We start from the raw sequence: 14,061 nt of genomic DNA, 5'->3' as shown, positions 1-14,061 counted from the left end.
ATTCCTGGACTGAGGGCGGGAGGAGGAGAGCCTCCTAAAAGGGCATAATTTCTTATGAAATGATCATTTTAGTTTATTGTAAGTCTGAAATTCATACTCTTTGATGAAAAATAATTACGACTGCAAGCTTCCAGGGCACTGACGTTGTTCAGCTGGACTGGAATGAAGACAACATATTACAGAATAATTAGAAAAAAATTCAAATGGAATTTGTAACACATGAAGCATGTTGCTCTTAATAAACAACAGAAGTGTTGTGCCTAACCATTAACACTGTTTGATGAAAACAGTTCCACAAGAAATCATTTCTTTCTTTGAAGAAATGTGCCTTTAATGTGTAGTTATTCCATACAGGCTGCATGTATATTTAAGGAATAGCTTGCCAAATTTTCCTGTGGTCTATACAGAAATTTTTGGGTTGTGTAGCGAATAAAGGCATTTCTCATTTTTAACTCTCCCTTATGTGAGCAGCAATCAAAGTAGAGATGAAGGAATGGGCTGAAGCATCCAAGTAGGGAAGACCAACCCTCTAATAAATAGAACAGAAATAAAGATTGATGAATGAAGGCCACAGATACTGAGAGATCAACAAGCTGATAGTGTAACCTAGTTTAAAAAAGAGATTATGGCAAAGAAGACAGGCATACTACAGTATCATGAAACACCATCAGGCAAATAAAAGGATATCTCAAGTAAAGAGGAGAACCACAGGAGGAAGGTGAGATTAAAACATGACAAGAAAATGACTGTAGAGAACAACAGAAAAAAATCCAAAAGATTCAGCAGAGAAGGAAAAGGGAGAGTCCTTACAGATTATGACCTAAGCAATTTAGTCACTAAAACCCTAAAATATATTTGTTAACAACAAAAGCAAAAAAGTAGAAAAATAATCTGTGTCAGCTAAAAATGGAGTCACAGAAATTCAAAACTGATACAAAATAAAAAAGGCTTCTGCCAGAACAGGTGATGAAGAAATCAGAACATCTGTCTGAACAAACAGCTCCAGAAACAAACAAATCCAGAGGGATCAGAGACGGGGGCATTCACTCCAGATCACTGAAGGAAGCAGGCAGTTTTATGCAAATTAATACAAAACCAGTGATTTTTTTAAATAAACATACTATTCTTAACTGAGTGTGACATACTTTCTTCTCACTTCAACTGTCTTACGTACAGAGAATGAGGGAAACACAAGACACTGAAACAGTGAAGATAACTGTACCAATGTCAAATGAGCACTATGCTTATCATGTGCAACGTGGGCTCACAAAGAGGAATTAACTTGGGCAAGAGAAATACGGCACAGCATTGCTTCAGGCAATATACTCATTTTCCTGGTCTTATAGCTCACCACTTGTGATTTACTCATCTATAAACAGGTGATACTAATGCCTAATGTAATCTGAAAAATGCAAAATTCTTTTCATGTGACTATCTTCAGAAATACTGATTGCATTGATCTGAAATTCCCCAGATTTCATAAGCAACTCGGAAGCACATAGAAATATTACCAGGAGCAAAACACACCTGAAATCAAGGATAAATGGCTGTTGATTTTGCCAGTCTCATTTATCTAGAGCTGTTAAGATCTCTTATGTGATGGCATACAAAAGGATTGTAACCAGTGTTCGTATGAGAACACCAGTGTATGAAAGACAGATACTCAGAGTAATTTTTTTTGCATGTCTACATCAGCCATATTACCCAATAAACTGAACCCTGAAGACTTCTTCAGGAAATGCCAGTTCAGAGCAAGAGCTCAGAGACCACCTTTAAGTTCTGCACAGAAAAGCAGATTTGGCAAAATGACCAATTTGCCTGGTCATAGTTAAAAATTCATCCATTTTACAGGAATCCTTTGATTTGGACCCCAAACATTGTCCCTGTTTCTTACTCCACAGTTTTTATTCTCTGCAGTCATCAACATACGCACCTGCCTGCCTAAAGCAACTGCATGAGTCCTTTTAACCACCAACAACAGATCTGGCTCAGTTGCACGACCTTGCAAAATGTTCCTGTTAGCTTGAAAGCCTTTTTCAGTTTTTTACCTCTACATATATTGGCCCATTCTCAGCAACAGAAAAGAGTCCTTGGGAGGGTGCAAGGAACAGGTCCGTTTTGTACAGCTCCATGTTGAAGGTCACATTGGTGATGTGCGTTTCAGGTGGCCACAAGATGCCTCTCTCATCCTCTGGTTGGCGCATTGTGCAATTAAACTGAAATGTAAAAAAACCAATACAATAACATCCTGAGTCAGGAGTGCTAGCTGGATAAGGATAAACTTGGAGTGTACAATGCAGGTCCACCCACAGTCTGTCTACTTAGTACAAATCTTCAACATGGTTGCAAAAAATAGAAGTGAGAAAAATGTGTTAACAGACAAATTAATTGCTATACAATTAATGAAAATTATGTGAAATGCCCATTACAATAGACATTTCTCTATTGTCAGGTGCAAACCCAAGAGTAACCTACCGCTATTTCTGGCCAGCTTGAGAAAGCAACGTCTACCTCATCAGCATCTCCTGGAAATCCATTATCACCTGATTCCATGTCATCATCATCAAAGCCGCTGCTTTCAGCTGGTGATGACAGCTGAATGACAATCTGCACAAAAGGTATCACAAATACATAAAATTAGGTGATAACTGAGCACTCTCTCTTCACGGTTATTATCTTCTCTCTTCAGAACAACGCAAAGGCCACCACAAGTGCACCAGCTAAGCAGATAGTGAAAGTATGTCTTAAACAGCCTGGTGCTGAGCATGTAAGATATTAAGTTATATTTAGAGAATGCTCCTTATTTTCCAGAATTCAGAGCCAGCAAAGACACCAATCTGGGTGCTGGAATCTGAAAGAACAGACTAGCATTTCCATTCTATTTCTGGTATTTCTATAACCAACACTGAAGAAAAGAAATGGCTTCCCGAAGACAAATTTTTGCAACTTATGGTTTTCCTTCATTCACTCATAAAAAAAAAATCACTGAAAGTGTTAGGGTCATTAAAGGATTTTCTCTTCTGTCATTTGCATATTTTTTTCAGAGGTGTACACCCAAATCCAGAAAGTCCCTTTCTTCATTTTTCCCTTCCTTTTCTCTGAATTTCTACTATATTTCCCCCTCCTCCTTTTTATTCCCTTCTTTGCACACTCCTCCACTACTTCACCTGAAAATTTCCGGTTTTGTTTTCCAGTGTTCTGCACTCTGCTTCTGTATGCTCAGTGACTCCTCAGTTAGTTCCCTCCCTTTCAGACCTTCATCTTTGTTTTCTTGGACACAGAGCAACCAGTAAGAAGTGACATATATGCTCTTTGAGACTCTACTGCATGGTATTAATTTTTTAGGAGAAATGCTCCCAAATTCTGAAAGATACCATACATGATTCAGAGTTTAAGTGAGTCCAAGACTATTAAAAAGCATGTTGGAGAAAGGAGAGGAGGTAAATTTCCATTTTAGCTTGGGCCATAACAGAAGGTAGGGACAACGACAGTATTTAGTGCCAGACACATGCTATTCTGTAGCTTGGAGATGTTTCTATCCACAGTCTTGGTTTGAGATTGTTTCTACAGTTAGGTGCTACAGACTTGCCAGTATAGAATGGTTTTAACCAGGCAAGGTCAGATTAGATTGCTTTAGCTGTGTTTGGGTTGGACCACAGGCTTTCCCTCATTTGCCAAGGTTACTTCTATGCACTGGAAAGCTCAGCAACAGAATCGTATCATTACTTTCCAACCCAGATTAGCTGCACTGCACTCAAGTTCATAAACTGAGACAGTCTGTAATGGGTTGCTTAGAATCTGATTGGGCTCCTTAGGATCATCACTCATATACGAGTATTCAGGAGTCCCTTCATCACATACATCAACTCATAGCAAATATGAATCCAAACTATAAGAGACAAGCATGCACAGACAATGTCTGTTCCTCACATTTTGAAAGCCTTTTTCAAACACAGTTTTGGAAGAAAAGATAACACGGCATAGGAATTAAATGGTATCGCTTTGTGAAATCACAAAACTTCATTCCTCTTTATAGCTATGTAGTACTGATGTACAGGTACATCAAAGCTACATAGGGAAAGCTGGTGCAACTTCCCTGAGACTGGTACAGATGGGCCCTGGCGTGCAGGACTCGGTTTTGCAACAGTACTTAACTTCAACTTCTCCTTCTTCCCTCTGGGAAACTACGTGACCACAGGAATACACTGAATGTGCAGCCTTCCCACTGCCTTGAATACCAGGACTGTGGGTGCAACTAGGTTTCAGCTAGACAGGAAAAGATCAGGATGCCTCCTTTTTGCTAAAACTCACACTAACTACAATGGCTTCCTCGTACCACTATGATGCGCAGTGCTGAAAGTAGCTCCTCTTTGTAAAATACTCACAGAGTTAAAATAAACAATCTTGTTCAGGATATATGCCGTCCGAGTCCCGCATTTGTTCAGCAAAGATTCCAAAATGAAATGGGTACCATTCATCCTGGCTTTGCAAGAGTGATCGAGCAGCGAAAGTTCTGTCCTCGTGTAGCCGCTGGCCTGAAACAAAGGTGCTTTGTAAGTGGCTGAAACACAACTGTGTCAGGCTCTTGCTCAAAGTGCAGCTCAGAATACTGCTCATGACTGCTGATAGGAGGAAGGGAAGTTCATTGTACTGACATCCAGGGAAGGTCACTCTCAGAATGCTCTTATACATGACAGACAGAGAATAAATGTAGCATGGAACAAAGAAAACAACAGGTTCATTATTAATCTGCTGATTAATAATGCTGACTCTGTTTGGTCTGAAACAAGCTAAAAGTGCTGTCTGTATCAGGCTTTTTTCCCAATGGAAATGAACACAAGCAACCTGTCAGCCGGCTGGTGAAGACGGATCTATTGAGGTCTCAACACAGCCATCAAAAGCAGCTTCTCCATACTTTGGAGATTGAGAACTCAGACTGATGGTTGAGTACAGTGATTTTTTGACAGAACAAACCCTGCAAAGCTTTAAACAGAAATCTCTCTACAAACTACTATTTTGTTGGTAAGGGGAATGATGACCCTGAGTTACGGCAAATAATATCTAAAGTTTTCTCACCAAACTATTTTTGGGTGACTGGGTGATGATGGCTGTAGATTTTAGAATGTTTACATTTTCAGTCAAAATGCAAATAAAATGGTCTGCCCAAAAAAGCCTGGCAAAATCTGAGAATAAGTGATCACACCAACCTGCAGAGAGTCTTTTTCTACAGCTACTGTCATGACTTTGTTATCACACTTTATTGACAGGGCCACATCAGCACTGCCCTGAACTTCTTCAGGTTCTTTATGTTTTGAGAAGGAATGCTCAAAGTCATGATTTATTAATGCATCCACTGAACCCCTGGATGGGAAGATTCCTTCTCCCACTGTGTCATGCCTTCCTCTGTTAATGTGAAAAGGAAAAGCCAGGCCATCACTTAATGCAGGATTCTTTGGGGCAGGCAGTGGGTTAGCACCAAGCAATTCCGTCAGCTCTGGAGGAAGGGAATGGTCTTCTTCATCATTCATCTCTTCTAAAAAAAAACCAATAAAAAAGAAAGAAAAAAAAGACCATATTAGGTTATTAGATATTTTTCATTCAAGTATCCAGAACATTAAAAAAAAATAACCAGAAAGGACTGTGTAGTTACGTGAAAAGTACAAAGATGCTGCTTTGGATGACCTTTCTGGCTAGTATTTTTTTGCGTTTGTGTGTGAAAATGTTTACACTTTTTTGTTTTAAAAGTTTCTTTAATTGTCTCAAAAAGATAGTATGCTCATACTTTGAAATGAAAAAAAAAAAATCTAAGCTGGATTTATTAACTAACAAGATTTGCTGAAGTCCATTCCAGTGAACACTGAGCTTGGTCAGCTATAATGGATTGTGAGTTGGATAAACTACAACCATTTAACTCCACCAACATTTCAAAAAATAACACAATTTTCCTGGACTTTTCTAACCAGAAAGCCATATATTACTTTTTTTTTACTGGAATGTAAAGATATTATCAGCATTCTTGATGATGAACAGTAAAAACAGCACAATCCCCAACAACACATTTTCAAAACTGAGAAAGCACCTTTCAAATCATCATATTCCTGGAAACACAAGATATATTTTTTCTACATGCTAAAAGTCCATCTTCAATCTTACCCATATCTTCAAGTTGCAGATGAAATCTGTTAGCAACAGGGGCTTTTGTGTAGGAAGTAACAGGACTATAGTTATGCTCATAAGCCCACTTGATCAAACTCTCATGAGATGAGGGAATACCAGGTACTACCGATTTACTCATAGCCATGGATCGTTCTGTTTCCTTTCCAAAACCAATACTGTTTGATGTCTACAAAAAAAAGAAAAATTTCATTCATGATTTACCATTTAAGGATACTTAAATAGTGACACTGATTGAACATGTCTTCTCCTTTATTTTACTCTATTAAATAACAGCAAATGGAGAACACCTGGAAAAGAAACCAAACTCTGCCACCTTAGGCACATGGCGAAAAGGCCTCCCCTTCTCCCAGCTGCTGCCTGGAGTACAATAAATCAAGGTGGTTAGAAACTGTATCCTGTAATCCCTAAACAAAACAAAAATCTGCTTACAACCATTTGCACAATGCCCTATTTTCTTCAAAACTGAGCTGAAATGACTTCTGAGGTGAGGTGAACTCAAGATGACAACTGATTTTTTTAATGTCCCCTTCATTTCTTTGGTTAGAGAATTGGAAAACCTTTGTCCAAACGAGCATTACTGGAAGAGGCAAAACGTAGCATGCTCATGAAGTAGAGTTGATACCAGTTAATGCTTTAAAGTCAGCTGGCAAGGCCAAACTACTCAAAAGACAACCTATATTTTCTGCACATTAATAAAATTTAAAATATAAATTAACAAAAGTTTGCACTAACACACTGATACAGCAAACTCATAAATGCACTTGCCAATCCCTTAGTTTTACTACTAAAAAATTACAAGTAATAGCTTGTCGAAGTTGGCCATGGGATATAGATGAGTCACAGAGTTAGTTAGCTTTTGCTTTACTGTAAACACTTTGCAAAATTTCAAATTTTCAAATGGGCAAGTCAAAGGAATATAACAAGCATCTCTTGCTGTTGGAGGGGCAGTTAGAAAATATTCAATGGTATTGCACGTGAACTTGCTTTTAAGTGCTTGGTATCTTAAGCATGTATTCACATGAAGCTCAATACATGTATATTGATTTTCACATTCACATCGTTATTGTGTTACATTATAACAATCATATCAAGACTACAGCCCAGTCTGAACACAAACACAGCAGGAAAGGCATGATGACCAACTTTTCAATGATTTCTACATGCAGATGATGCCTTTGAATGCTTTACAACAAACATTTTGGTTTCCATGCCTGATTATCTTCTCCACCACATAGCCTGCCTTTTTTTTTTCTTTAATCCCCATTGGTTTCCCTCAACGGGAACAAATCTTAATTCCCTTTCACTCTAGAACATCAAAAGACTGACCACACCGATCTCTTTTGCCCAGGTTGCTTTTAGACAGTAGTTGTATGGATCTGCTACTCGGCGTCACAGTGCTCAGTTGCATTTCTCTATCTGACTTCAGAAACTGAGCTTTTGAACAAAGTAAATAAAGCTCATAGAAAGTCCTGATGCAATGGCATAATTTACCTTTAGCTCCCTTCCTCACTTTTCTCTAATGACCCAGTTCTGCATCCTTTGAATGCTCACAGCTTCATAACTGAAGTTAAAGGGAACTTCAGGTGCAGAGTGTGTGGTTTGAGGATACTGTTACCAGTACAGTTATCAATGCCCAGCAAAGGCCACTGCAGATAAGAGATGAAAAGGAAGCAATAAGTATCCTAATTTTACTGCCTTATGATTGTTTTGGATCAAATAATCTTTTGTTTTTTTCAATTGATACAAATCAGGCTATGATTTATCACACATTTTCATGCTATCACACAGCTTTGACTGAGTGGAACTACCATGCTACCCCAGTTCTGCTGAATCTCCCTCGCTGCCTCCTTTTATTTCTATTGTCAGGAAGGGACAGCTGAACAAACATTATCTCAGAACTTTACTGTCCTAGCTGGCATCTGACCATTTCCAGGGCTTGTTTATACCTCTCCACAATGAGCCTGTAAGTGTTCAGTTCTGCATCTCCTTAACAAAACAAATCCAAGCACAAGGGCTTGCAGGAATAGACATCCCTCCCTTCACTTGCCTGCCTTGCCAACACCTTCACGTGCAGTGTATGAAACTGCAGAGCCACCCACTAATCTACTCAGAATAGAGAGAGACCATTTCAGAAACCAGTGGGCAGTTGTTCTCATGTAAAGAGTAGTCCCTCCAATCTTTTGAAACCTTCACACGTTCATTCTGTGTATTTCACCTCTCTCACTCTCTGCCCTTCAATGCACGCATTTTCTTTCTGCGATTTCACTTCTTCGTTCACTGACAGCTTCATAAAAGGACACCTAATCCAAAAGAAGCAACGTGAAGGGCAGAGAGTCTGCAAGCACAGAAACATGCAAGTGCTGCACAGAAGTTGATGTAAGGACAGACTGCAAACAGGACTTAAACACATCCTGGGGGAAAAGCACGTGTATTATGTGCAATTGCTTTACCTAAACTATTCCCATCTGACTTGCTTTTGTGTTCATCCTCTTTCAGAGTTTCAAGAAACACAGCAAACAGGGAGATGAGCTAGATGACCTTTTTCATTTTTTGCCTATGAACTTAGACCTTTAATAGCTCACAGTCCTGGGTTTGAGGCAGCTTAGCACTAACCTTTCCCTCTTGGTTTGCCAACCCCCTGAAGACATTTCTGATTTGTAATGAGGGCAAGAAGTTAGGAAAATTGAAGAGCATGGAACTGCTTCAATTAATAAAAAGAACATTGTGAAATGTTACCTAATTGTTTAGTAATGTTTTTATGCATTGTCTAAATTTGGTCTTGGAAAGGCTTTTAGCTTCACAGAGATAAGAATAGATCCTAAATGCTGGATGTACAGGCTTTTTAATGACATGGGGGTATTTAGTTCCCTCCCACACCCTCCTCTAAATAACGGAGAAAAAACACACATTCAGATAAATGAAGCATCTGTATAAATAAAGCTGTATAGCAGTTACTCACAAATCTTAACATAAATATACATTGTTTTATATGCTGACATTTCCATATATAGTATTAGTTTCTCTTTTTGTTCTGCCACTTGTTACAAAGAATTTTCACTTATACTTTCAATAATTAATAAAGAAAGAACAGTAGCCTTGCTTTTCTATACTCAAGTGCAGCACTTCTGACATTATAAAGTCTTTCAGAATTCCTCTACCTGAAAGTTCATCATCCATAAAGAGGTAGCTTCATGCATATAAAATATGATACTTCATCTATCTTCAAGTGTGAATTAATGCACAATTCTCTACCCTGTTAAAGAGACCCATATAGGCCTAAATATACAGTAGTGAATTCTATGTAATAACCCAGAATGAAACTTTCAAGTCAAGTATTGGGTTTTTTACCCTTCTCCTTACAAGTGTGGCACTTCTGGGCAACTAACCTTGACTTTTTTCTTTAATGATTGATTATTTAAGACCTACAGAATGACCAGAACATCTTTTACTGTCTACAAAATAAAGATGTGTCAGCAATCAAAAGAAAATCCACCCTAGGTAATTTTTTCCTTTCAATTTTCTGGCTACAGCATAATTTATTTCCTTTTATTTCCTTTAGTCTCAAAATCTATCATGAAATCCTGCCTACCAAACTGTCCTCCTAGAAGATTTAGATCAAGCAGCATCTGTATGCTTTAGGAATTGCCCTTGCAATAGGAGAAAGCTACTAAGGAAAGTAAAATTCTTATAAACACAGATAGCTGGAGTTTGAAAATTTATCTGAATTACTGCAAAGCCATCAATCAGGAAGCCATGGTCCTCAGCGAACATTTAGCTCAACTATACAACGTGCTCCTAACTGATCACTTAAGACAGAAATAGGCCACACATTTATGGACTGCAAGATCAGTCCAGTATTATTTAATTATTTCAGAACACAGGAAAACACACTTTCTTAGTAGAAATGGTGCTGAACCACAAAGTCTTTACCAAAAATCATTCTGAATCGGAGCCTCCAGTTATGAGGAAGTATAATTTCAGAAGTTGAGCTGTAAAGATCCTAGGTTTAATTATTTAAAAATTTATTATTTGTGGTCTGAGGAGAGAAAAGTTCAATTTGACCAAACACTTGCTGTGGTCAGAAGTACTGGCAGGGAAGAGGGCTAGAGTCTACTACAACAGCAAGTCAAAGAAGTAAAAAAGCTTCTACCTCTGAAGAGACATGGGCGTGTGCCATGTATCTAGGATTATCCATTTTTCACTCACAGGCATCTTTCTAACTTCTGAGATTAACCTGTAGATCTACTTACCAACGTAACAGCAGAAAGGGAGACAAACATCCAAGTTTGTGTTTAGGGTACTTCAACAAAAGTGGAAAAGACATAGACCCTAAATCCTTGCACCAACCATCTGGCTCCCGTGATATGCTGGTTAGTTTAATAGTCCACATATTAAAAGACAGTAAGAAGAAAAAAATAGTTTCTGTATTTACTCCTTGAAATGCAGCAATAACTCAAAAAAGCAGTCAAGAGAGAAAACAGTCAGAAATCACTAAGGCATTGCACTATATCACATTTAAATGAATTCTATATTGCTGCTATAATGACGTCTCTCAGAAAATAAAGGTCATATAACTTACAATCACTTCCAGCTTTCCTTGGACATCATGCGACTTGATAACCCAGTTGACAGACTTCTTACACTTGAGGATAAGTACGACGTCTCTGACAAGTTTGGCGCCTGGTTGAGATGGTTTAATGTCAACGATTATATCCACCTGGAAAGTACTATAAGTGGAAAATAGAGAAAGTTAGACCAGAATGCCAGAAATTTTCAGCTATCAACCTTCTTCCAATCCATCATGTTTCCACTGTCTGGCCAGCTGATTAAAATGCTGGAGATTATCCCAGGCAACATCACATGTGCAAAACAGATTGTTATTCCACATACGCTTAAATGATTTTGCATAATAATGGAAACAAACACTTTTTTAGACAAATAATATTTTTGTCTCTTGTTTACAAGAAGTGTGCTACTCATTTCAGCTATTATTTAGAGTAGGTTAGTTATATAACTAACAATCTGCTTTATAAAGTAAATACTGTTTTCTTTCACTGTGACAATGTCTAAATATAAGTGTTTCAGTTTCCTCTGGGTACAACTGCATTAGAGACCAAAATCATACCTTAAAAAAAGCAAAAAAAGACAAATTAAGTAGGTTAATAACAAAAAAAAAAAAACCCCACAAATACTGTATTGGGGAGTGCCTCTGCCTAAGCAGTTAAATTGTGGAAATTACTTTGCTTAGGATCTTGCGTGTGTTGAGGAATTAAGCCGTGTATTCAGTTTCCAATACTTCTGGATATATACTTACCTTAAAAAGAAAAGAAAAGAAAACAGATGTTCAACCCACTGCTTGCTGGAAAATAGATGAATGCTATCCAGATTTTCAAGACCTCAGTAAAATAAGTAGACCAAATGGGTTTGTACTCATCAATAACGTCCTGTCGTGCAAAATATTAATTCAACAGAAAAACCTTTGCTTCCAGATCATCATCTTATGGGGCCACATGTCACAAGAACGTGCTCATCCCTAGTTAACAGGTTTCAACTAATATTCTGCACTGAGATCTGGTGTATCTCGGGACCTTCATTTCACCTGCTGTAGTTTTACACATGCCCAGCCCAGCTTCTGTACCTTTCTTTGTGGATATAAACTTTTGTAAAGAGAACAGTGGATAATACACTCAACTAAAGGTGAAACAAGAGGAATTTAACTTGTTAATTTTTTTTTTCCTTCTAATAACAAAACATGCAAACATCTTGCAGTGTTATCATCCAAAACCCAAATTTCTATTGTACTATCATCAGCCAAAGCCAAAAGCCCAGAGGGCTGGGAGACAGGGCTGGCTTTGCGTAACACTGCAAGGGGCTGACAGTGATGTCGATGCTAAAGAACGGCTCTGCTCAGGATGGGGCTGCAGTTCATGCCACACACAGGCAGATCATTCAGGCTTATCTACTCCACTTCCACTACATTTTAGCACTTTCTTACTCTCTGAAGGTCACTAGGCAAGAAAATTCTCAGTCTCTGGGTTCATCACCTTGCAATGAGATAACTACTCTTCTGCAAAGACCCCTCGTCTCACCCTATCTCCCTGTGTGACTTCCTCATTAGGGGTGGGTTGTGCTTAAATCTAACTGCATGAAGAGCAAAAGCGGACAATGCTGGATATTCAGTGTTTGCAGTACATAGACAGAACTTTAATTCCTCCTTATCTTTAACGAAACTGCACTTTTCTTCTTGCAAATTGGAAAACCATCTATTTTTCACAGCAAATTCCTGTTTTAGCAACGATACTCAGTACTTGTGAAGAGGTTTTCCAGGTATGAAGCAAACTTCATTTGTGTGCTTCTACTAAGACCTAGGACAGGCCAGCAAAGAACGAAAGCTTTAAATGTCTTACCTCTGAAAGGTACCTTTGCCAATTTAGATAATCCTCATAACGTGGACATAGAGATAAGTACTTTTCCCTAACCACTAATTATAAACTATTTTTGTCAATGGACTGCTGTCAATCCTTAACATTTCTTGCAATTATCAAACTATCACAGAATCACAGAATGGCCTAGGCTGGAAGGGACCTTAGAGGTCATTCAATCCAACCTCCCTGTCATGGGCAGGGACGCCTCTCAACTAGATCAGGCAACATACGGGGACCGAACGGGGATCGAACCCACGACCTTGGCGTTATCAGCACCACGCTCTAACCAACTGAGCTAACCGGCCCCCTAATCCTTTAAACTCAACTGGAGACTTGACAGAAAATACTGTTTTGATTCTTCAGACCAATTGTGGAACAATTACCATGGACCACACATCATTCGTGACCTCCTACCCTAGGCCTTGCTGCCAGTAATCCCTACCTGTGACAGGTCAACATTACTTTTAACCTCTCTGCATACAGCAATTCCATCTTAAACCCTGTAGGTCAGCTGCTGCCCTTATTCATATTCCTTCATTCACCTTATTCTCGGACATATTTGATTGATTGAGCAAGACAAGGGGCAGGATACAGTCCATAAAGACTGTGCTTTGCAGTCTTGTTCAGAAAAATTCTGGAATTGTGAAGCAGAACCCAAAATCTTTACATATTGAAGAATTAATTTCTATTAAGGTGAAGTACTAAGGCCCAAGCTTTTCTTGTAAGAATAAAATGGTTACATGCAGTTGATTTTCAATAGACAGGTGAAATTCATAGCTTTAATTTCAAACAGATTTAGTTTATTTAAGCAATACTATACCTGTGTGGATTGGAATTTGGAGTGATTAATTCAATGATATGAATTTCTCTTTCTTGGACTAAGTTAGACATAAGGCACCCTTCTGCTGTTTTCGGTTGTAAATATCCCGCAAGGTAATTTAAAGAGAGAAAATTCTTTTCTATGTTGCAGGAAGGAGGAAAAACTTGATCTGCAAGGAAGGGAAAAAAAAAAAAAAGAAAAAAGAGAAAGCATATGCATCTTTACACACAGGTATCAGCTTACATGCAAGTATATACCACATCTGCTTCAGTGTGGCACTATGTTTTGTGACACAGCTCTTTGGACTAAAAGGTCAATCTATTATCTATCATAATCTCTTATGACAATCAATGTAATATTGAAAGGGAGATCATTGTCACAACGACACAGCACATCTCTAATGTAAAATATATATTTCAAAATTGAACAGCTTCTACTTACAGAATTAAACATTTACTGAAAGAAAACCCCAAAGAGAAATCTGAAAAACAATACCAAAGCAAAATATGAGAGCATTTTTAAAAATTAATAAAATATATTTTGTACTTTGCACCTTTAAAACCGGATTTCTTTCTTTTGAAATTAACCCACAAAATACTTTTGTGATCAATTCATTCTCCTTTTAGAAAATGTTTTGTT

At 38.1% G+C, this 14,061-nt stretch overlaps 1 protein-coding gene and 1 non-coding gene across 2 annotated transcripts in view; both read right to left on the bottom strand.

The window, feature by feature from the left end:
- Positions 1–13,587, bottom strand: part of TGFBR3 (transforming growth factor, beta receptor III) — a gene marked incomplete at its 3' end in the record, with an annotated part of 15,357 nt that extends 1,770 nt beyond the window's left edge. The window contains exons 1-7 of the mRNA XM_009866471.1: positions 13,423–13,587; positions 10,757–10,904; positions 6,154–6,343; positions 5,208–5,533; positions 4,386–4,535; positions 2,476–2,607; positions 2,049–2,216 (exon numbers count right to left, since the gene is read on the bottom strand). Of these exons, the coding sequence (XP_009864773.1) occupies positions 2,049–2,216; positions 2,476–2,607; positions 4,386–4,535; positions 5,208–5,533; positions 6,154–6,343; positions 10,757–10,904; positions 13,423–13,493 (1,185 nt within the window). The remainder of the gene's footprint in view (positions 1–2,048; positions 2,217–2,475; positions 2,608–4,385; positions 4,536–5,207; positions 5,534–6,153; positions 6,344–10,756; positions 10,905–13,422) is intronic.
- On the bottom strand, positions 12,834–12,908 carry TRNAI-GAU. Its single transcript has one exon. It is a non-coding gene; the product is annotated as a tRNA-Ile (tRNA).
- Positions 13,588–14,061: the final 474 nt, after the last annotated feature.

This window comes from Apaloderma vittatum, unplaced genomic scaffold (assembly GCF_000703405.1).
Source record: "Apaloderma vittatum isolate BGI_N311 unplaced genomic scaffold, ASM70340v1 scaffold39313, whole genome shotgun sequence".
Taxonomy (NCBI): domain Eukaryota; kingdom Metazoa; phylum Chordata; class Aves; order Trogoniformes; family Trogonidae; genus Apaloderma; species Apaloderma vittatum.
The sequence above is the reverse complement of the archived record's forward strand: the minus strand, read 5'-3'. Positions and strand labels throughout refer to the sequence as shown.